This window comes from Halyomorpha halys, unplaced genomic scaffold (genome assembly GCF_000696795.3).
Source record: "Halyomorpha halys isolate HHAL.00 unplaced genomic scaffold, Hhal_1.1 Scaffold647.1, whole genome shotgun sequence".
Taxonomy (NCBI): domain Eukaryota; kingdom Metazoa; phylum Arthropoda; class Insecta; order Hemiptera; family Pentatomidae; genus Halyomorpha; species Halyomorpha halys.
This window is the reverse complement of record NW_027114427.1, coordinates 15,012-40,114: the sequence shown is the minus strand read 5'-3', so window position 1 is coordinate 40,114 and position 25,103 is coordinate 15,012. Positions and strand designations below refer to the sequence as shown.

The following is a 25,103-nucleotide window of genomic DNA, read 5'->3' as shown; positions in this document are numbered from 1 at the left end:
CATTCCAAAAACAGGGTAAGGATTGACCGAAAACTGTGTGACAGAGTGAATGTGTTAAAGTGATAGATGTGTTCCATCTAAAATTCAATTTATGTTTAATAGTAATGCTTACAAAAATGCTGAAAAGATAACGAATAACAAAAGACATTCATACTATTGTCTCAGCTTCACCTTTGTGACAAGGCTAGGGAGTGACAAAACAAGCATAACAAATTTTATAACTAGATAACAATTATTTATAACCAGAATCTCAAAGTGAAAAGGAAAATTGGTCTTAAAGGGGATTAAAGCAGGGGATAAATAGCAGAAAAGTAAAATCATCCATATTTAGATGCTTGATCATTGTTAAAAAAAACCTTGTAACTGAAATATCATCAAAATTGGATAATGGTCTTTCTCATATTTACTGATCCAAAAATTTGCCTTTCATTTAAAATTAACTGCAAAATGATAAAATTAAGCCAATACTTACATCTATGTTATGATTTTTCACACAATATTATACTTTTTCTTAAAATGGTTATAATTTTCCTCTTACTTAAAAGTATTAATAAAATAGAAATAGTCAAGAAGACAATACCAAAACAAGTTGATTTTTTTAATAAATTCAATAATTATGTAAGAACTCATCTCAGTAGCAGGAAAAATGAAAATTAAGCAACAATTATAAACACTAGTATGGCTGCTAAAGAAGATAGAAATAAAATGCCACACCTACCTGCATAAGTAGTTCAGTCAACAAAAGGACTGCAGAAGACTTGGAGGATGGTTTATCTTTGGGATTTTGTTATGGTTACATTTGTGGGGTGGAGAGGGGGGAGGAAGATGAACATAATAAAAGTTTTCGCCTCTACCGCAGTAGAGTACAGGGGCAGTAATATCCCCATTCATGGAAGAGAGGCATGGGGATTTGAGCGACAAAGGGCTGGTAACCCTATGCCACCAAAGAAATTCTTATTTATGTAGTCAAAAGTTTTTAAGTATTTATTAAATGACAGTCTTAACGGACTCCGTATTGAAATGTTGGGACCTTACATAGATCAAAGGGCGCCCGAGAGGTAGTGAATGAATGAAAAAGGTACAACATAACATCGATAGCTAAATTAAAGCTAAAATGGCCAGAGGGTATTTCCCGATTTTTGAGAATTTTTTATTTAGCGGGTAATTGTCGGGTATCAGGGATTTGGGTAAAATAGCTTTACCTTAAATATAGAGCCTGCATTAGCGAACAATATACAACGTAAAGCCATATCGCACTAGTTCTTTGACTAGTTTTTTTTAGTTAATCATTAGTCTCTTTTTCTATTACTAGCAAGTTATTATTTTTCATTAGATATTGAATTTTAGGACATAAGCGTACCTAGACCTTTAGGAGCTCATGACATATTTATTTTGAGAGACATGGGATAAAATAATTTTTTGAAGTCAGGGGCGGATTATTTTTGCGGGGCCTGATATAATTTTATGTTCTTGGGAAAATTTGTTTTTGAGGTCCGTTGTGGATTTGCCTTAGAAGCCCGAGGTTAATTCATTTTTGGGGCCCGAATAGGTATTTTTTGAGTAATTGAAACAATCATACAATTACAGTTATAGCGGTGAGGGTAAAGTGGCGGGTATTAATCGGGTAAAACGGGTATTTTCAAGGCGCTGAGCTTGTACTTTTTAGTCGGAAGAATCGGCATCCCCGATTATCACATACCCGAAAAATTTAGTATTTAAATACTTTCTACATAAATATACCAAACTTAAATATATTCAACAGAAAAATCTAATCAAGAAAATTTAAAGAAAAATTGATAAATATATTATTGGACAATTAAATTGCTATCGATGCAATTCCAATATACATTAAACGTAATTATGTCTTGAGAATTCTGGAATTGTCTCGATATCCTAAAGTGATAAGCTAGGGGTGATAAACTTACCTTAATATTGACACAAATGCTGGTCCAGTTAGAGTTCCCAACGCAAATTGTGTCCAAGTTTGAGCTTACCCATTCGAACTAGTTAACCAGTTTTCGTAACTAGGGTCTGAGATTAATGTAGTTAATAATGTTTCAGATGATATAATGAGACGAATAGTATTAGCCAATAAGAGATATTTTGGACTGCGCAAGTATTGGCGTCTGGACAAGTACACAATACTCGTTGAAACAGACTTCTTTTGACGCAAACAGTGGTATTAGGCGAAGGAATGTCATTGCCCGCTGCAAAGAGTTCAGGGATCCAAACTACCCAAACTATCTTTTCCATTTTGGCCCAATTTCTAGGTTGTGCGGATGACTTCGAACTCGTGGCCAGATCAGTACGCGCCCTAAAGGAATGAGGAATATTCCCCAAAGGGATAAGGAGGCCTTTATGGCTTTGGAGAAGACTGTAAATGAGGATGGGCTCGCTATTAACGAGCATAAGACGCAATAGTGACATTAATAGTAATAATGATAGCAGTAGCTACCACTAACATGGTGTAAACTGACATTTCCTCAAGTAATATCAAGAATATCTATATTTACCTGATATTTGGTAGTACTATTAACTATCTCCAAATGCGGGACAGATATCTGTCACGCAGAACCTCCCCTCTAAAGTAATAATACAAAGACTTGCTGACACTACGAGAGTGATTATAAAGAGATAATTTCTCGATCATGTAAAAACCTCTGAATGAAATAGGATGAAGTTGCTTACATTTGATCCTAATTAGTAGTATCATGAGGTTAGTTTTACCTCAGTTAAGATAAATGAGTTATTGACTACCTCTGCTCCTTTAACAATACATAGTGTCAGGAGGTTATGTATTAGATAATCAAAATTTATTATTTGATTATAAAGGCCTGCAGATTATGTAAAATAGTTTGAAAGAACAAAAACATTCAGAGTAGTATCCAGTGCCCTGTTTTATATTGAAGCCTAATCGTAAATAGTATTAATTCATAAATACAAGTGCAAGCATAAATACTTTTTGTTTCATGATAGCGACGACTATTAGTGATATACAGGAAGTGGGCTATTACGCCATTTTCCCCCTCGCAGTCCAATACAATTTGAAAGTAGAAGTCAGCTTTTTACATGACTGTGAAATTGTATCAAATAAAACTAAAAGGCTATTAGTATTACTTTGTACTTACTTACAGAGTCCTGTTGAGAAGGACATTGATATTGTTAATACAAAGTACTATAGAATGTGCTCCATAACTTGTCAGTGCTGCAGTTGTACTGAGTGCAAGCAAAGAATACTGTGGAAACTTATAATTTATACAAAACTTGTAATCATTAAAGTATTCTTATAAGGGATGTTTGTTTTTACATCCATATTTTTAAGAGTGCCAAAGAGGATTAAGAAACAACCTCCCTGTTTGTAAAATTTGTAGTTTAAAATAAGTTAACAAAATAAGATCTGGACTATATAAGAATTGGCTTCTTTATATATTCAAGAGGAAGTGAAATGAAAATGTATCTAGGGATATTTGTCATAATAACAATATTTGGCTAAATACAATTGGACGTTATTTATGGGACTGGTTATTACTTTGACGTAAATCTTGTAGCATTGATCGGCTCTACGAATCAAATTTTTTAGCTTAAATCCGGTTTAATTAAAGAGAAAATAATTTATTCATAAAGAACAATGTAATTAAACAACAACTAATTCCTCAAACTGCAACAGAAGCAGTTCCTTTAGTAGCTGTTCCAGTTATCTGCTCCTACCCCCCTCCTCGTAGACATATCTTGCTGAATAACGAGTGTTGGCCTCCTTACCTTTTAAGGTAATCTGCAGGCTGAAGTTTCTGTATCTGCTCTATCTTCTAAATAACGTCGCGATCACTTAAATAATATTTAATAATATTCGTCTTATTTCATTATTTACGTGGTTGTATGTGATACTGGAATGTGGTGTAGTAGATTATGCCTTTTACATTAGCCTGATAAGAATGTAGAATATGTAAACATAAGTTCATATATCTTTCTGATTTCGAATACAGTGTCTAGAGGTTTCACGATGGGGGACGGATCTTGGAATTTACGTATTTATGTTACCAATCTGCAAATGGAAAGGACTTTAAGAGTTAAAGGAGAGAGTCACATTGGAGGAGTTATGCTTAATTTGGTTGAAAATTTAGGTAAGTGTACAAAGTGTGTTGTTTACTATATATACTTATATAGATATTGATGTGTACTTCAGCCTGATTATTTCAATAAATAACAGTGTTATGTGGATAATTTGAATAAATATTGAGTTATTAAGACCTCTTAATCTTCTAATCAGAAGTTGGTTGGGGGTTATGTTCGAAAAAGAAAACACAGATAAGTATAATGTTATTTGTGATTCATATCACGTACTACATTTTTCTTAGTTTTTTTTATATACTTTCTAATTATTTTATATTCTCCGATTTACTATCTATATATATTCTATAACTATGACTATTCTTTGTTACGTTTCTGTTTTCATGGTTGTTTCCTTTTTTTCTTTCACGCTGATGAAGAGTGAATTGTTGTGTTGACACATATTTAGAATAACTTTACATATTAAAATAAGTTTTCTCTCTTTACCTTCATCCTAATCATCTTGTTGAATCATATCTGTGGTAAACCATACCCAATATCATTTTCATCTATTGATTTGGTAGTCTAGGTTTGTTTATCTTCAATTCAAATATGTGTTCAGTTTTTAAATTGTTTAGAAAGGAATTTTATCCATTTTATTTTTTAATATTATCACAGTTTTCAATATTGTGAATTTCCTTACATATTAATCTTAAGACAGTTATTCATTTTGGTTTATTAGTGTTTTAAATTATAAAGTGTTTTACTATAATGTAGTGAAGTCATATCATCATAGTTAATTGATAGTTCAATACTTTCTTCAATATTTCAGAAGAATTTTCAAATTTTAGCACAATTACTATAAGATGTTTTTTTTATAGAGATTGTTGTTGATACTTATTTTTATTATTCTGTAATATTTTTTAGTCTACGATAATAACCATTTAGCCAAAGCTGTTTGACAACTAAATTGTTTTGAGAATTTTCTATTTATTATGTGTTTTCCCTGTTCCCGAATGATCAGAACTATAGGTTCAACAATTCTAGTGACTATTTTCATGTTTTGCCTCTTTCTTATTTTTTACCCACAACCAGACTGTTTTATATTTAAAGTTTCCCTTAAATGCTCAAATACTTCAGCAATAATATTTTTAATAGTTTCATCTAGGATCAATACCGAATAATATGCAATGAACTATATTGTGGTATTCTATTGTGCTTCCTGTCAAGATTAGATTAAATTTACCCTTCTTTCAAGTTAGTGCTTGGTTTTATAGAACTTTATTTTGACTGTATATACATCTGCGGTCATATTTTTTGTGAATATAATTGATATGATAAAGTATTTCTCATTTTTCACATCATTTATTTGCTAACGGTATTTTAACTATGAAAAGGTGATGATAGTTAAGTGTGCTGTCCGAAATTAATAACACGGTAAATAATTTTTTGTGAATTTTTTTTTCTTGCCTTAGTATCAGGTTTCTTTTTGCAACTCTCCTATTAAAACCATATTTTCAAATTGATTTTCTGATTGTTTTGGCGCTCATGATCACCTGATTCTTCTTCATTGTTTGTTTTCTAATCTCAGGCACACTTATCATTTGTTTTTGATGAATTTTTCGGATTATCACTGTTTTCATCCAAAAATTTAGGATTTTCAGCCCTCCAGTTTTGTAGAAAACAGTAGCTTTACTAATTCCATTAATTTTGAACCTTTTTCACGCATAAATAAAAGTAAGCAATCTTTGATCTAAAGTTCTTTTCTTTTTACGACTTATTAGGTTTATAGGCAAGGCATAAACGGAATAGAAAAGTGTATATTTCCAACAAAGTTTTTTCTCTCTGATATTGTGTACCAAGTTTATATGATTTACAACTTAGAAAAGCTGTTAATCATACGTCAGAGGTATAATAGCGAAAACATTTGTGGCTCCATTTTATCTAACTGTTGATTTTAATCCACAATTAAGAATGTAAATTATATTACAATTTAGAATTTATTAAATTAATTATCTAAGTTGGAAAAAAATTATTAAATAATGAATACTTTTGGGAGGCACTGTTTGTGTAAAAGATGCCTTACTTGGTTCGATACTGTCATTAATCTGGTGGAAGATAAGATTTAATGAATTTAAATTATTTTTCTCTACATTTTTTTTAATGTTAATTACATTGTATGTAATTTTTTAGAAATATTTTATAATTATAAATATATTCAAATTCATCCTTTCATAAATTTATTTGTTATGGTTATTACTCATTCTTTAGATATCAAACTAGATTGGTCAGATCATGCCTTGTGGTGGCCAGATAGAAACATGTGGTTAACTCGTACTAGGTCTACTTTGGATCAGTATAGTGTTCAAGCTGATGCATTTCTACATTTTACACCTATGCATAAAACACTTAGAGTGCAACTTCCAGACTTGCGATATTTAGATTGCAGAGTAGACTTTTCAATTAAAACATTTACTGCAGTAATTCAGCTGTGCAAAGAATTAGGTAAGTTCCCTTTATAAGTTCAATTGTATTATTATGTCAGATTTGTTATTTTTTAATTTAATAAGCTGTTAGACATTTGTGAGGATTATTGCATTTGAAAATTTATGTTATTTTTATTGTAATTATCATTCATTTTGGATATATTTGGTGCTAATATTTACATCAAAATAATTTTGCTGTTTATTATATTGTGTATAGATTATTGACTATCTGTGAATCAGAAGGAGATAGTTTGGGTTGTTGTCAAGAATGACTAATAATAAATAATTTAAACTATTTACTAATAGTTACATTGTAGTAAACTATAAGTCCTACGCAACTTTTAACAATTAAGAAACATTTACTAAAAAAGAAAACTTTTTTACTGTTTATTTTTCTCTATTCTCATTTCATTTTCAGTGCAATTGTTGATGACTCGTATGGGGTCAATGATTGTACCACTGGGTGTTAACTGAACGTTAATTATTAATCTTTCCAGTTGTATAAGCGGTTTTGTATATGTTTCTTTTCTATGTTTATTTTTTTAGGTTATTTTTGAGACTTTACAATGTTTGAATAAAAAGAGATCACCGTAAATAATAAATAACTTATCAGACTAATAAGTGTTATAAATACCTAACCAATTATATCCATAACCAAAGTGTATATATTTTAAATGTTATTTTATTTTACTTTTTAATCACAGGTATAAGGCATCCAGAAGAGTTATCATTATGCAAACCCCTTGAATCTCATCATCTCAAGTATAATTGGAAAGATTTGAAACATAACAAACGAAATAAAGAAACCAATGGTAAAAATGGACCCAGTGATGGAAGTATGTTTATTTCTAATCAAAGTCCATCAGGTTCAACTGGGTCATTAGATAAATCTTTGACACCTTTCGTTTGTGGATCAAGTTCAATAAAACCCCAACCTTCACAGCCTGCCAGGACGGTAATAAATTAATGGAATTAATATGCTTATAACAAAACGTTTTTATGTACATGTAAATGAGTTAACTGGAAATTTTTTCTTAAGGAAAGAACTGTTTTACTAATTTAGTATTACTTTTTTTTTGTTAGTACTTTTGTATTTGTTTTCAATTAATTCATTCCAATTATATTCATGTAATTATAGAAATTAGAAAAATCTGAAAGCTGTAGTAAAAATATAATTTTAGTATTTATTGTGATATGATATGAGCTGCCTTGTTAGATTGTTCTAATGTTTAGCACCAGAAGTATTCTTTCCATCTGAATGTAGAGTAGAAATGGATGACTTATGTTAAAAATGTGTGCTCCGTAGGTTAAATTTTTTTCAATTTCAGAAAACATTATTTTGGTTTAGCATGATGTTCATACAATAATACCCTAATTGCCTTATTAAGAACTCCATATAGTAATCAGTATTGTAAATAATGATTTTAATTTATAAAGTCATAAAAGTAGAAAGAGATAATCAAAAATCTCTGCCTGCTTTTACACTTTTATGAGAACTTCTGTAGTCAATACTTATTTTATATTGTTAAGCAGTGTAAATTTTGTTGTTGGTATTTATATTTTGAAGTTTTATTTTTTTTTTCAGCATGATGGTGCATGGAATCTTAACCATGATAATGTGAATATTGTATATTCTCCAAATGGAAATATACCCAATATAGACAAGGTCAATGGAAGTGCTGTTTTACCACTTTCTCAAAGCCCTGTAATGCCCAGTAACAAAGCTCGTGCCAACTTGCTGAGGCCTAAATCACTTGTTGAAAGAGCAAGAATGAATTGGGCGTAAGTTATTTATTAATTTCATCTCTCTCCATTAAAATCCAGTGAAACTCATCTTAGTCACACTTTTCTTGCTTCACCTCTTAAAAAGTATAATGTAGTATATGATAATATATTGTAAAGGGTGTAAGAAATGTTAGTAATTAAGTAAGAGATAGTTGACCAAAAATTCAGTACCACCAACATCACCTTCCTGTCTCTATCTGTTTTCGAAATATGATTTTCAAAGGGTTGTCTGAGAAAACTACGTTTTTTTTTCTAATGCATTAACTTTGACTATTTTTCAACTTCTGTTACTAATTTTGGAATTTATGATGAATTTCTTATTAGATAGAGAGAATATCAATTTTATTCTGGAAATGGGTCCCTTCAGAATAACATAAATGTGCAATTAAAAGAAAACAAAAATAATCAGAAACTAAAAAATAAAATAACTTAATTTATACATAGTCTACAATAAAAATGACTATAAAATCTGTACTAATAATTTTTTATTATCAATCAAGAATTAAAGAAGTATAAAGTAAAAAAAAAATGAATTCATGTGTATAAAAAAAATTATTCACTTCTGATGATATACAATGCCTAATATATAAATAAATATAAAATTGGTAAATAAAACAAAAAACTAAATTCTTGTTCTAAATTAGAAATAAAACAAGTACAAAAGTCAAATAAAAAAATCAATTGTATTTAAAAATTATTAGCCTCTGATTGTATTATAAAATCCGTTAACAAAATAAAATTGATTCTTATTCTAATTTAAAAATAAAAGAAGCACTAAAGTCGAACAAGTGGAGGAACTCGAAAAATAAATTGCGAGTGCCTGCTCAACTGTGTTTAGTTAATAATACACAGCATATTGATCAGTCCAATAGACAATATTGGATTGAGGGATGAGAGAGAATTAGTTGAGGTTAGTCAAAAACCTTTTTTTTTCTTTTTTTTCTTTTTGGTTCATAGAGTTAACAATACTCAGCCAAGGTTTAATAGAAATAATGATGTTGGACTTCCAGCGAGTCCAGAATAATGGTTTCCACCATGCTCTGAAACTGGTTCCTTTCAGCACCCAGCCCCTCTAAACAATTACTTGTTTTAAGAAGGATAAATATTTGTTGAAAGCCATTTCACCAAAAATCGTCTCACCAAAATCCTCTGTATACTTTTCCTGTAAGTAATACATTTTGTAAACAACATGGAAAACATCCTCTTTTTCTGCTTGTATCTTGGAACTCTGATCCTGACCATTTGTTTTGAACACTAGAATGTCTACAAACCTTGTAGAGCCCTCTGTATCTATTCTTGTTGTTGAACCTTATTCTGGGCTCCTTATGAAATGAGTCACCTAAATAGTGATGTTCTGCTGCTGATGGGGATGGGGATGGGCCTTCATGCTGTGTGCCCCCAGTATTACACACTGCTGTACTATTCAGCAGAATGATACACTTGCAATTCTTTTTGTAAATGATGCTATTTGTAGTATGTTCCCATTGTAAAATTTCTGAGAAAAGACAACATTGGTATAAAATAGCAAAACCTAGACAATAAAAAAACATACTAGATACTCATATTGTAGGAATAAAGTAACTTTTTTTGAAATTCCCAAGGTCGTAAGTAAAATTATTAGTTTAGCTCTTGACCCACTGAGTGCCTTGTAGCCATCAGTGGCTGACATTAAACTTTCGACATTAAACGTGTAGGCCATATCAACTGCATATGGCTGACAGTGTAAAATAAAAAAATTTACATTATATTAAGTGATTACTGAAAACCTAATTAATTTTTATTTATTACACGATTATATTAAAACATTTTAATGGGATTTTTTGAAATATGGTAAACATCAAAATGGTTGTCATTTGTAGGTATCACAAAATGTGATAACTTGTTTAGTCATTTTTCTAGCCATCTCTCTACCATATTGTATCATATTTTTTTTTTCATTATATAATTTACAATGTTTTCACACTTCAGAGATTTTTCCAAGTATTTTTTGCAGTTTATGCCATTGGGTTTTAGGTGTTTTTGCTATACTGCTTGATGGAATATCTTCTTTGCAGAAACTTGTAATATGTACGACTATTTCCGGAATTCAGCAATTGTAATATTTTTCTTTGTGAAATCTTTATAGAAAATGTAAATATTTAAAACTGTAGTTTTCAATAATAGTTCAAAGGCTAACTTTCTTGTAGGAAATTATTTAGTCAGATACCTTGACAGCTGCCTTTCCTTGGTATAGTTAACTTTAATTTGTGGTTTCAATTTATGTTCTGATTGACTTTCATCATTCACCATTTGTGATGAATGCTTTGTCGATAGAACTAGGATGCCCCTCTCATCTTTCCATTTTGAAATGGCTATTCCTTGTTCATTTTCTCTTGCAATGATTTCTCCCCATTTTAATTTTGGGCCAAGAAGTTCCACACCAGCTCATCTCCTAGTGTTTGGTGGACGAATCTCACTATAATAGGGCCCAGCGCTCCTTCCTGGTCTAGATCATCCGGACACAGCTTCACGCCCAGATCTGCACCAATACTGAGAACCGTTCCCACAACGGTCTCTCCCTGCTTCTCCGGGATTCCTCTAATCTCTACTGTATTTTTTAGGTTGTTTTGCTCAGCCTGATTAAGTCTACCCTCAAGGTTCGATAATTTAACTTTGAGGTTCTTGTTTTCAATGGATAATTCTTCCATTTTGTTTTTCTACTGCTCCAGGAGTGCTTCAATCTTCTGTAGCCTTTCCATGTTTTCAAAGGAAAGTTCGGACTGCTTCTGAAGAGAGTCCTTTTTATCTTTCAGCTCTTCAATGCCCTGAAGCTTTGCCTTCATTTCTTTAACCCCCTCGATTAGCCACTTTAAGAGGTGAATCATTGAGGCAGGTTCATTACCTTTAAATGTGCTGGAACCTGATTTACATTTAGCACAGGTCCATTTTTTAATGAAATCTGGGTCTGAGCTTTCAAGTTTGATACATTTAATATGGTATATATTTTGACAATGCAAACATGAAATTTTCAATTTATCTTCTCTCGAAATTGATTTATTACAGCTCTTACAAATCACCATTTTTCTGATTATAAGAATATATCTGTGGATCAGTAATAATTATAATAAACTCTTTATTTATTCCATGCTATGTCCCTTTTTGCATTGCATTACAACTAATAATAGGTGGGTTTTAGAGACTTGAAGTGAAAGAAATATAAACAAATGTATTTAAAAAAAGAAATATAATTATAATAAATCATAATGATATGATTTCTAACATTAAAAATAGGTGTTAATGTCAAAAGAAAAGTTGTAGATATGATAAAGTATAGGCTGGGAGAAAGGATCTTATTAGTTTTACGGTGGTATTGTCAAACCCATAATCATTTGTGTGGGATTGTCGGATGGTGGTTAGTAATTGATCATATGACTTATGGGAGAAAAAGAAGTTTTCTGGGTTAAAGGAGTGATGTTCAATATTGACAGTATATGAAAAGTTAGGACTAAAAGATGTGAAATGGTCTTTGAAATCATCTGGGATAACTAAAAGAAACTAATGTAATTAGAATCTAGTTAAGATAATTTTCCATTTTGATTAGGAGTTAAGAGTATGTTGGACTGTGGATTTGGTTCTGTTCCTAAGTTATTTGAAAATTGCATAATCTGCTGGTATAGTGAGTGTGGGGAAATTTATGTTTTGATTTTTCCCTTCTTTTTATAATTCAAACAATTCAGGTTGAGGTATATAGTATAAGATAGGAATGAGAAACCTCTTTTTTTTTCCACAATGGACTAGCAAAAATTTAAAAATATGCAAGCTCCATGTAAGAAACTTATGATAGTACAAACACTGAATGATGAACTCAAATTATCTGTTTATTAACTAATATTATTAATATATCTAGTTTAAGAAATATTATAGAAATAAAACTGTTTAATAGAAATACTACTTGAAAAAATAAAACAGTTGTGGAAAAAAGATTATTTAATGAGAAATTTGGCATTAAGTTAGATCTTTGCAGATACAAACAACTTAGCTACTTGCATGGAACTTTCTGAATATTCATCATTTATTCTTGATCAGTAATAACTTTTTTGGCATATTTAAAATTATTTTGCAAATATTCTATATGTGAATTGTAGTGTTTAACAAATATTCCTCTCTCTATTAAGTTTTTATTATCATTGAATTACATTCCTGTGACTCCTACATTCATGCTTGCCATTGTTGGTGCTTCATTGGTTGATTTGCCTAAAATGTTATTCAATGTAATTGATAAGTTCTCCAACATTAATTTTAGTTCATTGTACACGTGCCAATTAACACCATTCAAATATGGGAATGTATTCACCTTATGTTACAGTTGTTTTCGATCAGGTTTTAAATTCTATAAACTATAAACTTTTTTTGACAAACTAATTTTGGAAATATTGTCCTTTTTATTAGGAAAAAATATTTCTACTACAGTTGAACATCACTTCTTAATCATCTCGCCATCAGAAAATGGTTTCATTAGTTATTCCAAAATTAAAACAACAGTATAACTCATTTTCAACTTTAAACATTAAATATATGAGGGTAAATCAATTATTATCTGCAATATAGTTGTAAAATTTTATTGTAATCCAATAGGAAACTTACAAGTAAATCATTTTTTTACATTCTCCTCTTGCTTTTCAATGCACTTGGTCCATCTTTGTACAAGCTTCCTGATGCCCTCATACAAGAAGGTTTTCAGTTGAGCTGCGAGCCAGGAATGGTCTGCTTCTTTCATTGCTTCATCCTAGGTAAATCAACAGCCCTTTAATGCCTCTTTGAGTGGACCAAACAAGTGATAGTCAGAAGGGGCAAGGTGCAAACTGATGCTTACGGTTTTTTGTGACTCACAAGTCCAGTACTGGAACATTATGAAGAAAGGGGCACAACAATAAACAGTGTACATTAAAGTGAGATGCTTACTGCCAAGCTAAAGCCTGAAATTCAAAGGAAACGCTGAGGACTGCTGTCAAAAGATTTTGTGTTTTTGCCTGACTATGCCCCTCCGCATACTGCTGCCCACACTGTTGAAACGCTTCAGAAACTCAATTTTGAAGTACTGGCTCATCCTCCATATAACCCTGATCTTGCCCCTTCTAACTATCACTTGTTTAGTACACTCAAAGAGGCATTGAGGAGCCGTCGATTTACCTTGGATGAAGCAATGAACGAATCGGTGCTCAACCTTGTAAGTTTCATATATGATTACAATAAAATTTTATAACTAGATTGCGGATAATAATTGACTGACTTACCCTCATAGTTTGTTATTGTATTGAACTTTTCTTCAACTGATTCAAATGATCTTTTATCATTTAGCCTTGGATGGTTTTATAATTTGTCTCATTTATTGTCACATATTGATATTACTTTATGAAGTATACTAAATTTGAGCCTGAAATCCAAAAACCTTTAATCTTTTACTTGAGTGAAAAAAGTAGTCCCATTTTTATTTTTCATTAAAGCTTTTATTTTCATCCACAATTTAGCAATTTTTTTGTTTAATAACAAACATAACAATGGGACTAGTCTTTGTAAAAATATTACTAAAAAACAATTTTTGGTTGCTATAATTAGTTCTTAAATTTAAAAATATCTCTCACATGGTTTTATTAGCCCTTATCAGTTGCTAGCTTTTTATACGTGATCCTCTCAAGGTTAGTTGTGAGCTAGTAGGCAGTTGTGATAAATATGCAAAACAAAATTCAGTATTGTAAGGATATGAGGTATGAGGTATTATGCTCCAGTTCAACTCACTCCTCAGGAACCTGCCTGAAACCAGCCAGATTAACTGCCCCACCTACCTCAACCTCATTTCTTATAATTCTTTAGCCCCCCGCTCATACGGACTCCCTAAAATCCATAAACATGGTAACCCCCTTCGGCCCATCATTTCTAATATCAACACTCCCTCTTCTAAACTCAGTAAATTTCTTCTTCCTGCCCTTCAAATCCTCAGCCACAATAACTCTTATGATATCCGTAATTCCTTCCACCTTAAAGAACTATTACAATCCTTCAACATACCTGACAACTTTATCTTAACCTCCTTTGATGCCAAAAGTCTTTTTACTAACATCCACATTGACAAAGCCCTTCATATCGTTGAGAAGAACTGGACTATAATTCAACCTCATACCACGCTTAACCTCACCTCATTTCTTTCTGCTTTAGAACTTTGCTGTAATTCTGGTTACCTGACTTTTCATGATAAATTTTACCACCAAATTAACGGACTTGCGATGGGGGGGGGGGAACTGCCTTGCTCCAGATATCTCTAATATTGTTCTTAATGACCTTCTCAACTCTATAATACCTCCCTTCTCACAAGACATAATTTTCATTAAAAAGTACATGGACGATCTCTTACTGGTCCTCAATCCTGACAGAATCCCTGAGATCCTATCAGCCTTTAACTCCTACCACCCTCGTTTCGGTTTACTGTTGAAGGTGAAATTGACCATTCCCTCCCTTTTCTTGACCTACTAATTATCAGCAATTCCGATGGCTCCCTATCCACTAATTGGTATACCAAACCCACTTATTCTGGTAGACTCCTCAACTATTTTTCTCAACACCCTTATCACCAAATTATTAATGTTGCTAAGAACCTTATCCACCAATCCTTTTCTCTTTCTGACCCTCAATACCACCAGACCAACATACGACATATTAAACAGATCCTATTTTACAACAATTTCCCTCCGAAAATTACTAACAAACTACTCGATTTTTACATTAACCGTGTTACTCCAATCCCTCCTGTCCTCAACTCTTCTCAACCCACCCCACCACTTTTTCACTACAGGTCGCTTCCGTATATTCCCAGTTATATATATCCCATATTAATCGTTACAGTAATGTCGCATTGGGTTAAGCATAATCATTAATAGTACAAGTAAAGTCAGTGAAGTAACTGCTACTTTAACAATCACATGTATACACCTTGACAGAGAACTATCGTACACTTTCAGTTATTGCAACAAAAGTTTTAGCCACTATCATGGTATGGGTGATCATTAATAGTACAAGTAATGCAAGTGCACTAACAGTTGCATTAATTGCTACATTTTACTGTCATATGTATACACCTTGTCAGCGAACTGTTACAACATATTAACATTATGAAATGTAATTACGATAGGTAGAAAAACATTGTTCTTATATATTTGTCCAAAAACTTAAAATTTTATTAGCCACAGGCCCCAAGAACAAATCCATCACAGACACCAAAAACAAATTTGCTTAAGAACTTAAAATCAGGAAATTCCACATTGTCACCTCCTACATGACATACGACTGCAGTGACGAAGTACTGTCACGTGAGAGGTGACATACGACCGATAAGGGTTAGAATAAGGTAATAAGTCACTTATCAGACTCAAAATAGTTTTATGGTTTGTTAAAACACTAAACTTATAATTTTAAGTTAAACTTGAGAAACTTTCTCTAAACAAGCAATTCAAAACTAACTAAAAGATTAGGTGGATAGACCCCATCCAAATTATTTTGGAAACTATGACACCAGTATCTACCTTTGATGTTGGCTTAATTTCTAAAAATTACAATGAGGCTGGGACACTAGGAATAGTGAATCAAAAGTCAAAATTTAAAACATTTGAAGGGTTGCATGAAAAAGTGTGGTATGATGTTACAGGCTATGGTTTGATTTTCGCTGGTATAAGACAGTACTATGCTAAATTTTAAAAGTAGGAATGCGTCATTTTTATTTAAATCTTCTTCACCCTTAACTGATTTTTAAGTAAACAGATAAAAACGTTTTTCTTTAGTACTAATATTTTTTGAAATGCTGCGATCTGAAAAGAAAACTTGTCTTTATATCATAAATTTAATTTGATACGAAAGACTGTTAACTAAGCAATAACTTGACAAACTGTTTATTTTCACTCAATAATTTATATTTCTTATTATTTAAAGTTACTATTGAAAAAGGTGAAATAAAGATACATAAATAGGTGCCTTCATTATTAATCATTAATTTTTTTTTTCAAAAATAAAGCTGAAATGATCATCTATTAGATATTTTTTATGATAAATTATAAAATTCAAAATGTATAACCTTTTTTTCGTTTTATTAATTAAAACTGACATAATCTTTGGGTATCCTGCCAATCTTAACATAGATGAAAGCCATTTTAATATATTGTAAGGCATTTATTGATCATCAGTATAATTTAATGCTTTTAAAATAATAGAAATTTGAGTAGATTTTGTTGTTGTTGAATGTTTTGCTTTGAATATACAGTCATTGTATAAATATTGTTTAACAAATAATTTAATTTTCTTAAATTTAATAAAGTTTTATCAAATCTTATCTTTCATTTCTTTTGATTTTTTATTATATTTGTTTCAGATGGTTGGATTCATCACTTTCTATTATGGAGCAAGGAGTACAAGAGTTTGACATTTTGCGTTTACGCTTCAAGTTTTATTGTTTTTATGATTTAAATCCAAAATTAGATAGTGTTAGAATAAATCAGATATATGAACAAGCCAAGTGGCAATTATTGAATGATGAACTCGACTGTACTGAAGAAGAAGCTTTGATGTTTGCTGCTTTGCAGGTATTTTGCATTTTATTAAATTTTTAAGTTATTAATGATTTTCTGTACAGTATCAGGCTAAATAGTACTTGAATTATTGCCAATGGATAGTTCCATCAAAATCTATTATGTATTTTATACTTATACATCACATTTACTTATTATGTTATACACTGACGAATTCTAATAAATTAATAAAAAAAATACTTTGATTCAGGTATTACTTTAGAATATTCCTCATGGTTTTAGGCCAATTTTTATCTATATTGTACTAATTTGGGTATGTATAGTTTTTAGATGCACCTTGTATACTTAAGAACTTAAGTGCTACTTAATTCAGAAATCCTTCTAGACATTTTTATTTAAGTTGTTTATTTGGATTTCAGGTACAAATTAATCTGCAGTCTACCATACCACAACCTTCTCTTGATAATAACTCTGCTCAATCAGCTGGAGATGATGATATTGATGCTGCCCTCAGTGAACTGCAAGTGACCTTGGAAGGGTCTCACATTAACTCACTGAGTAATGACATAACTCAAGTGCCAGAACTTTATGATTACCTTCGTTTTCTTAAGTATGTCATTTTTATTGATAATATTTTAATAATAACAATAGGCTTATTTAATCCAAAAGTTTGATACCAATACCACCACCAGTTGTTTATTAAAACCTATCAAAACCTGTACCTACAATGTTAAACCTGCCTCATTTTCTTAATACACATTTTATTTGTAATATTTTTTCTTACATAAAATCTTGTCCATTATAAAAATTAATTAGGATCTTCTAATTTCTTTAATTTTACTTTTAATTCTAATGATTGTTAAAATTCTTTTCTTTTTTTTCCATGTTTTTTATTCTGATGATATATATGGTGGTAAGCTTTATTTATTTTTTTCAATTTTGTTTTGATAACTTTTCAGTTATTTATAAAAGTAACTTAATTTGTAAATATTTTGGTTTCATTGTTATTATTTTTTTTTCTTAGGCCAAAAAGATTCACTCTCAAAGCTTATAAAAGATTTTGGTTCACATACCGAGATTTGAGACTGAGGTTATATAAAAGTAAAGAAGATTTTAATTCTTCAAATGCTACTCCTGTTTATGATATAAATCTTAGAGGATGTGAAGTTACACCAGATGTTTGCTTAACTCAAGGAAAGTATGGCATTAAAGTTGAGGTTCCAGGCCCAGATGGAATGTCAGAAATGTATATTCGTTGTGATACTGTAAGTATTAATAGATGCTTGATATTTTTGCTGTTACATAAAATATTAATTTCTTGACTTATAAAAACATTAACCATGACTTTATATATTTTACTTACTAAAGAAAGTGTTTTATATGTGTTGTTTTAAAATTATATGGTACAGAAATGCCATTTATTAAAGTTAATAATGGACAACGGTTTAAATAAATGAAAATTTAACTGAGAATTCTTAAAAATTGTACCACAGCGATAAACTTGTACATATGTTGCTGTTTTTTTCATCCTATTGATTATATATTATATTTAACTCTTATCTTAACCATTGTAATCATTACAAAAAATCAATTACATTCTAGAAGGATTTTGAAAGTGTTAAGTAAAAATAAATTTATTATTAATAAATATTGATCATATAAATCATTTGACTAAATCTGAAACTTACTGAAGCAAATTAAAAACATGTTCCCTTTGTTAAATCTAATAACCAAGAAGTGCATATTTGTCTGGAAAACTTATTTTAACAATTCTTGTGTGAATATATCTGATTTCTCGGATTGTAACTTAAGCATAAATCGTGTAACTTTATTTTGCGAGATGTCCTGGATGCTTCTAGTCAGTATTGTATTAAAACACTCCTTGGCAGTAATGTCATCTTCTCAATACTCTAATAGAAAGCATCACACACACTCCACGTACTTGGCACACTTTGCATACAAAGTTTACCTACAGTACAAACCGTAAGATTATTTCCCCCCAGATAATTAAAGCTGAGCTTGGATTGGAGAAAGTGTCAGTATTGATGCTTCCTGATTCAGGGACTATGTCCTCCCTTTATAACTTTACCATCATGAAACCTAATAAATCACTGGACTAAATCACGTTTGTCTCCTATTTCCATTAGAAACCCATGGATACCTAGTTACTTCTATAATATTCTTCTGCTTTGATTTCTAGTTCTATGGTATTTAGGAGTGTCACTGGGGTTCTCGAGGCTAAATTAAAACAATTAATAAATTATCTTGTATGAATCATATTCGAGTTCCTCAGAGATACCTCCATCTCTCATTTTTATGAGAAGCTGAAGTGATTTTACCCCTCCTACCGCCACAAGTATTTCTTTGCATCTTTCCTTTTCTAAGTTATCCAATCCCACCTTCTAGATCTCAGATCTCATTGAATTCAAATCCTCTGTTCATTCCTGTAATACCCATTCTGTCTTCAGATTTATATGCAACGGCCCATCAAACTGCTACTTTTGACGGATCCTTCCCTTCCAGATCCTCTTCCCTATGGACTTCCATTCCCATTTCCATCCGTTACTTCAGTATCCTGCAATATAATTAAAATAAATGTACCATATCCATGTGCAAACTTTATAAAAACTGCTGTATTAACTCTTTAGATATTTATACTTATAATTTGTATCATTCTGTAACTATTACTACTATTATTATTTTTTAAAGATATTAATATTATAAGTTTACTTCTTCTTTTGTTTAAAGACCTAAAAATTAATTTTTATTATTTGTTAATTATTGGTTATTTCTTTCATTAATGTAAGCCCATCAAATATTTTTGTAACATTGTTCTAAAGGAATGTGTCCCATAATAAATAATGAATTTATTATTATTGAATAAAATTATAGAATTTATTATTATTTTTTTAAAACTTGTTTGAGACTATATTTTATTAGAATTAAAAATTACGAGTCTGCTTTCTGATTATCAATAAATATTTATGCCAAAATAAATGAATTTATTTTATTTCATTGTAAAATAATATGTATTATTAATATTAATGATATAATAATATACTCCTAATATTATTAATGTTTTTGTAGGAAGAACAGTATGCAAAATGGATGGCAGCATGCCAATTAGCATCTAAAGGTAGGTCTTTAGCTGATAGTTCATATGAAGCTGAAGTGGCTACAATAATGGCTTTTATACAGATGCAACATCCAGCACCAGCACCTGCCATTGTGGCTACTCCTTTAGACATAGTTCCAGAGGATTATATGCCTCCTAAGTTTGTTAAAAGGCTGAAAGGAAAGGTTATTATTACTCTTACTTTTTTACCAATAATTTGGTAAACTACTATTATTTTTTTAATATAAATTATGAATCTTTGTTTTAGCTTGTTAATCGGATTTCTGAAGCTCATGCTAATGTGAAAAGCCTTTCTTTGATTGATGCTAAGATGAATTATATCAAAGCATGTCAGTCATTGCCTGATTTTGGCATTACACTTTTTGTTGTTAAATTTGATGAATCCAAAAAAGAAGAATTGCTTGGAGTTGCTTTTAACCGTATCATGAGAATGGAAATCAACACTGGTGATTTGATCAAAGCTTGGAGATATAACACTATGAAGGTAATTTTAACCTTTTTCTTTGTTATTTAATCATCTTCTTTTCTTTTTTTTTAGTTTATATGATGTTCAATTTTAATTAATATACATAGATTCAAGATATACTAACAGTTATTACTTATAATTTTTCGAAAGTAGGAATTCTTTTTTCATATTAGGGAAGACCTAAGTAAAAGTTATAAAATTTATGATTAAATAGAAATCTTCTAATAGTTTAAATATTTTAGTATCAGGATTTTTTAGTTGAAAAGAATACATCCACTTACTATCACTTCTAAGCAATAGTAAGTGAATGAACTGTTACTACTTGTTACTGGGTATACAAGCTAAGGTTGGTCAGTGGTGTGATTATGAGAGAAAACAGCAATAGAGATTCAGTAGTAGACTTGATTCTGTGCTTTCAGACTTTTCACCCTGGTGAAGGCCAAAACATTCAAAGAAGTTTTAAACGTCCTGTGTGTTTTCCCTCTTGACTTTACCCCCAGGAAACTTCTTGATTATATCTTGATCAGTCAACAGTATCTTCACTGTTGTTACATATGCTTTTTAATTATATAGATGAAATAATGGTCCTATTGATTAATTTTTTGTGAATAGCATTTAGTTTACAAGTTCAAAGACTCTTTTTTTAAAATAATTTTGGTTGTTTGAATAACAAAGTTACTAAACTTACTTTATTAAATCTCTGTGAAGGGTAATAATGTTTTAGCAGCTTCATTGTCATTGAAATTAAGGAATATAACTTTCCTTTTTGTTCTTTATCCCTCCATGTTATTAATATCATTTTTTCATGATTTTAGAACTGGGATGTGACCTGGCACACAAAAGTGATGAAAATCCAATTTGAAAATGAAGAAATTGAATTTAGCTGTTTGTCAGCTGACTGTAAAGTCATTCATCAATTTATTGGCGGGTACATATTTCTTTCCATGAGATCAAAAGAAACAAACCAAACACTTAATGAAGACCTGTTTCATAAATTAACTGGTGGCAGGGCATAATTCCAAAACAGAAAGAATTTACTTTCAGTTTATTATTAAAAATTGTATTTATTATAGCTTTAAATTACAAAGAAAAAAAATCCTAAGGTGCTATTTGTTATTTTTCTTTTCTTTTTCGGCCCTTGGTGTTTTTTATTTTGAATAATGAAATTATTGCACACACTTTGTGAATTTCTAAAATTATATTTAATTAGCATTTATTGTGAACCTACCAATTTCAATCAAAATTTTTACATTAGAATCATTATACAAATAGCAAATCGTTATGTCTTTAATCGGGAAATCTTACCATGAAAACTATAATGAATAAATTTTAGTTTTTATTAGTAGTATTCCTTGACATTATCTCTCAATAGGAATAGTTTATTTTATAAACCGTAAAGATATTAACATATTTACTGCCAATCATGAGATAACTCATGGTTTGGCCTTGGACACTAACGAGTTATCTCATCATTTGTCTACTTACCATATTTGTGCAGTTATGATGGCATTACTAGTTTTTCAGGGTAAATATAAGGTTGCTAGCCTCAGGAAAAGTACCGTTAACAGTAAAAGAGTTAATAAATATAATTGACTTTTTTTTTTTTTCTTTCATGTTTTAAATAAATCTCAATTATTATGAAACTATTTTTTTCTAAAGTTATTAATTGTAGGCATATTTCCATGACATGTGGTGTATTCCATGTTATTTATTTAGTTTTTTGTACTAGTCTTCTAGGTCATTTTATACTAAGATATTGAAACTTGTTTGGATAAATAATAACTAGTGTTTTACCTTGAAACAATCAACAGGATTACTCCTTTTTAAAAGTTTAAACTTTTTATCTATCCCTTTACTTCTGAAATTAATATATGTTTTTTTTTGGTAATTTGTTATATTTATCTCTAAATTCAAATTACTATTGCAATCTAAATTTTATAATGAGACATGTGTGTGTGCTAAATTTCATTATTTATTTATGTTGGGATACTCTTTCATTTTAAATAAACATGAAAAAAAAATGTGTTGTACATTTATGTTCTAGAAATATTGTTATATTGCAATCATTTATCTTTTACATTTCCTCAAATTAAACCATATTCCATATTAATTTATATTCAATTGGTTTTCTTTATTTCTTATGTGTTAGAATTGTCTTAACATCTTCATATACTACCATTTTCAAATCATCTATAAGCAAGAATATAATATATAAGGAAGAAAATGTTGAATATATTAAGAGTATAATAATTAAATTAATATTCCCCCTAATATTGTACATTTACTCAAATTTGTATTATTTTTGTACTATAATTTAAACAAATATGTATATTATTTAGTGTTAATTTAAGTTAACACCAATGTTATTTGTTTCCATTTTTAAATTGTGAATAAGTGCCTAATTGAATATTTAATATGTGATGATTAATTTAATAATTGATAAACACTAAGTATATGATACATTTACTAAAAGTTTTATGGGTTTGTTTGTATGTTGAAACTGAAAGTATATGTAACTTTATGTATATACACTCACTAAAAAAGGTTGTACATTACCTCTTCTTTCCATAACAGCAGTAAGTCACAGTAAACACACTTTTGATCTCAACAGCACAGCAGTAGGATATAAAAACATAGAGGAGTTTCAGGATTGTACTTTGTTATCTAACTCCTTAAATTCCTACCTTGTATAGTTCAGCAGATAACAGTGGTAATGCAAAACATTTTTTGAGTGTGTATGTATGCGTGTATTTATTACACTCACATCTTAATAATCCTTCCTTCGGAACAGTATTCTTTTTCTATTCGTAGTTTCCTTGAGGGGAGTAACTTAAGAGAAATTTTACTAATTTGTAATAAAATAAAAATATATATATATAGATATTTTAAATAACAATTATATTTGTATCATGGTAAAAAAAAAAACACCATATTCAAATCACCTCCAAGTGCCTATAAAATTTTAAAATGTGAAGAGTATTTTAACTTAAAATACTTCACCAAGTACATTATACATTTATTTTAATTTTTAAGTATTTGCATATATATTATACCTGAAAAAATATGTGTATTTATTTATTTGTTTTATGTTAGAATTTATTTAGCTCCATTTTTATTTACTTCCATTTTAAAATCCCTCTGAAGTGCCTTATAATCTGTTTACTACTGTATAAAGAGTAATATACAATGTATTATATTAATATGTGAGTTAATATCCTCAAGTATTTTATACTTTTATTCAAACTTTTAATTATTTGTATGCTATTCCTATAACATGTATAGCTATCATTTATTCTCCTATACTATATTGATGGCTTACTTCATAGTGGTGCTAAGTACATTTCCACCCACTTTTCAATTAAGTTTCCTATAAGAGAGAACCTTTGTGTTTTTCATAAAGTTAGCGGAAATGTATTTGATACCACTGTGAAGAAAGCCGTTGATGTGATAATATAAATCACTCTTTATATACATCTATGAAATAATTTCTTTTACTTCCATAATAAATGAATTTATATAGTTATGTACTAAGTAAGATGTAGTTCGAAGACTTGTTATCGCTGAAAATGACATTTCAGTGGCAGTGCCATTAATGTAATTGACTGTAATTTTCCTTGTTTGCATATATTTGTAATGTATTTTTTCTTTTAAATTTAATATAGGATTTATTTGTAGTAATATCTGTAAATAACAAATGTATGAGATTTAAAAATAATATTGTTCTTAATGCTTTTATATTTTATATTTCAATATTGTTGAGCATTTAACTTTTATTTTTATAAGAATAATAATTGATGTTTTAACCAAAAAGTATTTTTATTGTCTTATATATATATCTGCAGTATAGATATTTTAGTTTTTTTTTTGTTCTTTTTTTTTTTTTAATTTTGTATGTACTTTACAAGTAATAAGCCCCCTGTTCTAAGCTTCTTTAGACTGCTTGGCTGTAATTTTTCTTAGGGTTTGATGTTATTGCATAATTAAATGGAAATAGTTTTTACTGTTTACCAAGCTTGAATGCTGATATTTCTTTTTTAATGTGTCTGATATTTTCCACAAATTCTATTTTCCATGATGTTCAGTATTTGTTGATACGTCTTCCAGTCAAAAAAAAAATAATAACCCTCCATACACATATAAATTCATTCATAGCTTCCATGAGGGGAGTGGCTTAAGAGGAATTTTCCCAAATTGTAATAATAAAAAACAATTAGTAGTTTAACTGTAAAGATTTAAATAAATGGACAATTAATTTCCCATTTTAAAAAAAAATTAATGAATTGCTACTTTCCTTAATTAACTAAGAAAAGTTAATTTTATAAAAAAATTAGAATGACATTCAAATATTATTTTCATTTCACTGTATGTGGAATATATATAATGTATAAATATAATTGAAAAATTCTCGAAATTAGTCTAAACTCTAAAAAGAAAAAAAAAGTAACAACTTTACCTTAATTTATTTGTAACTTAACTTGTTATTTTTAAAATTTTTATATTTAGTGCATGAAATATTAACAAATGGATCAAAAAATGTTATTTTTTTCATACTAGAAATCTGTGTTTCTATCTTATAGTATTGTTATCGTTTAAAAATTTATCCTTGTTTGACCATACTGAGGCTTACTTGATGT

At 29.8% G+C, this 25,103-nt stretch overlaps 1 protein-coding gene across 2 annotated transcripts; it reads left to right on the top strand.

Moving 5' to 3' along the window:
- The first annotated feature begins 3,673 nt into the window (after positions 1-3,673).
- On the top strand, positions 3,674-24,487 carry LOC106685014 (unc-112-related protein). Of its 2 annotated transcripts, XM_014427467.2 has the most exons (11): positions 3,674-3,767; positions 3,984-4,121; positions 6,319-6,552; positions 7,238-7,488; positions 8,119-8,315; positions 16,711-16,921; positions 17,287-17,477; positions 17,892-18,132; positions 19,955-20,167; positions 20,251-20,487; positions 21,285-24,487. In XM_014427467.2, the coding sequence occupies exons 2-11, from the start codon at positions 4,001-4,003 to the stop codon at positions 21,483-21,485; spliced, it is 2,097 nt and encodes a 698-aa protein (XP_014282953.1). In that variant the 5' UTR covers positions 3,674-3,767; positions 3,984-4,000; the 3' UTR covers positions 21,486-24,487. The 2 variants fall into 2 exon arrangements, with proteins under 2 accessions (XP_014282953.1, XP_066907723.1); XM_067051622.1 differs by lacking the exon at positions 3,674-3,767 and having other exon boundaries at positions 3,774-4,121.
- The last annotated feature ends 616 nt before the right edge of the window (positions 24,488-25,103 follow it).

Coding starts and splice junctions, on each gene's coding strand:
- LOC106685014 (XM_014427467.2), top strand. CDS start 4,001: ATGGGGGACGGATCTTGGAATTTACGTATTTATGTTACCAATCTGCAA. Junction 17,478..17,891: donor GATTACCTTCGTTTTCTTAA/GTATGTCATTTT, acceptor TTTTTTTCTTAG/GCCAAAAAGATTCACTCTCA. Junction 18,133..19,954: donor TGTATATTCGTTGTGATACT/GTAAGTATTAAT, acceptor ATGTTTTTGTAG/GAAGAACAGTATGCAAAATG.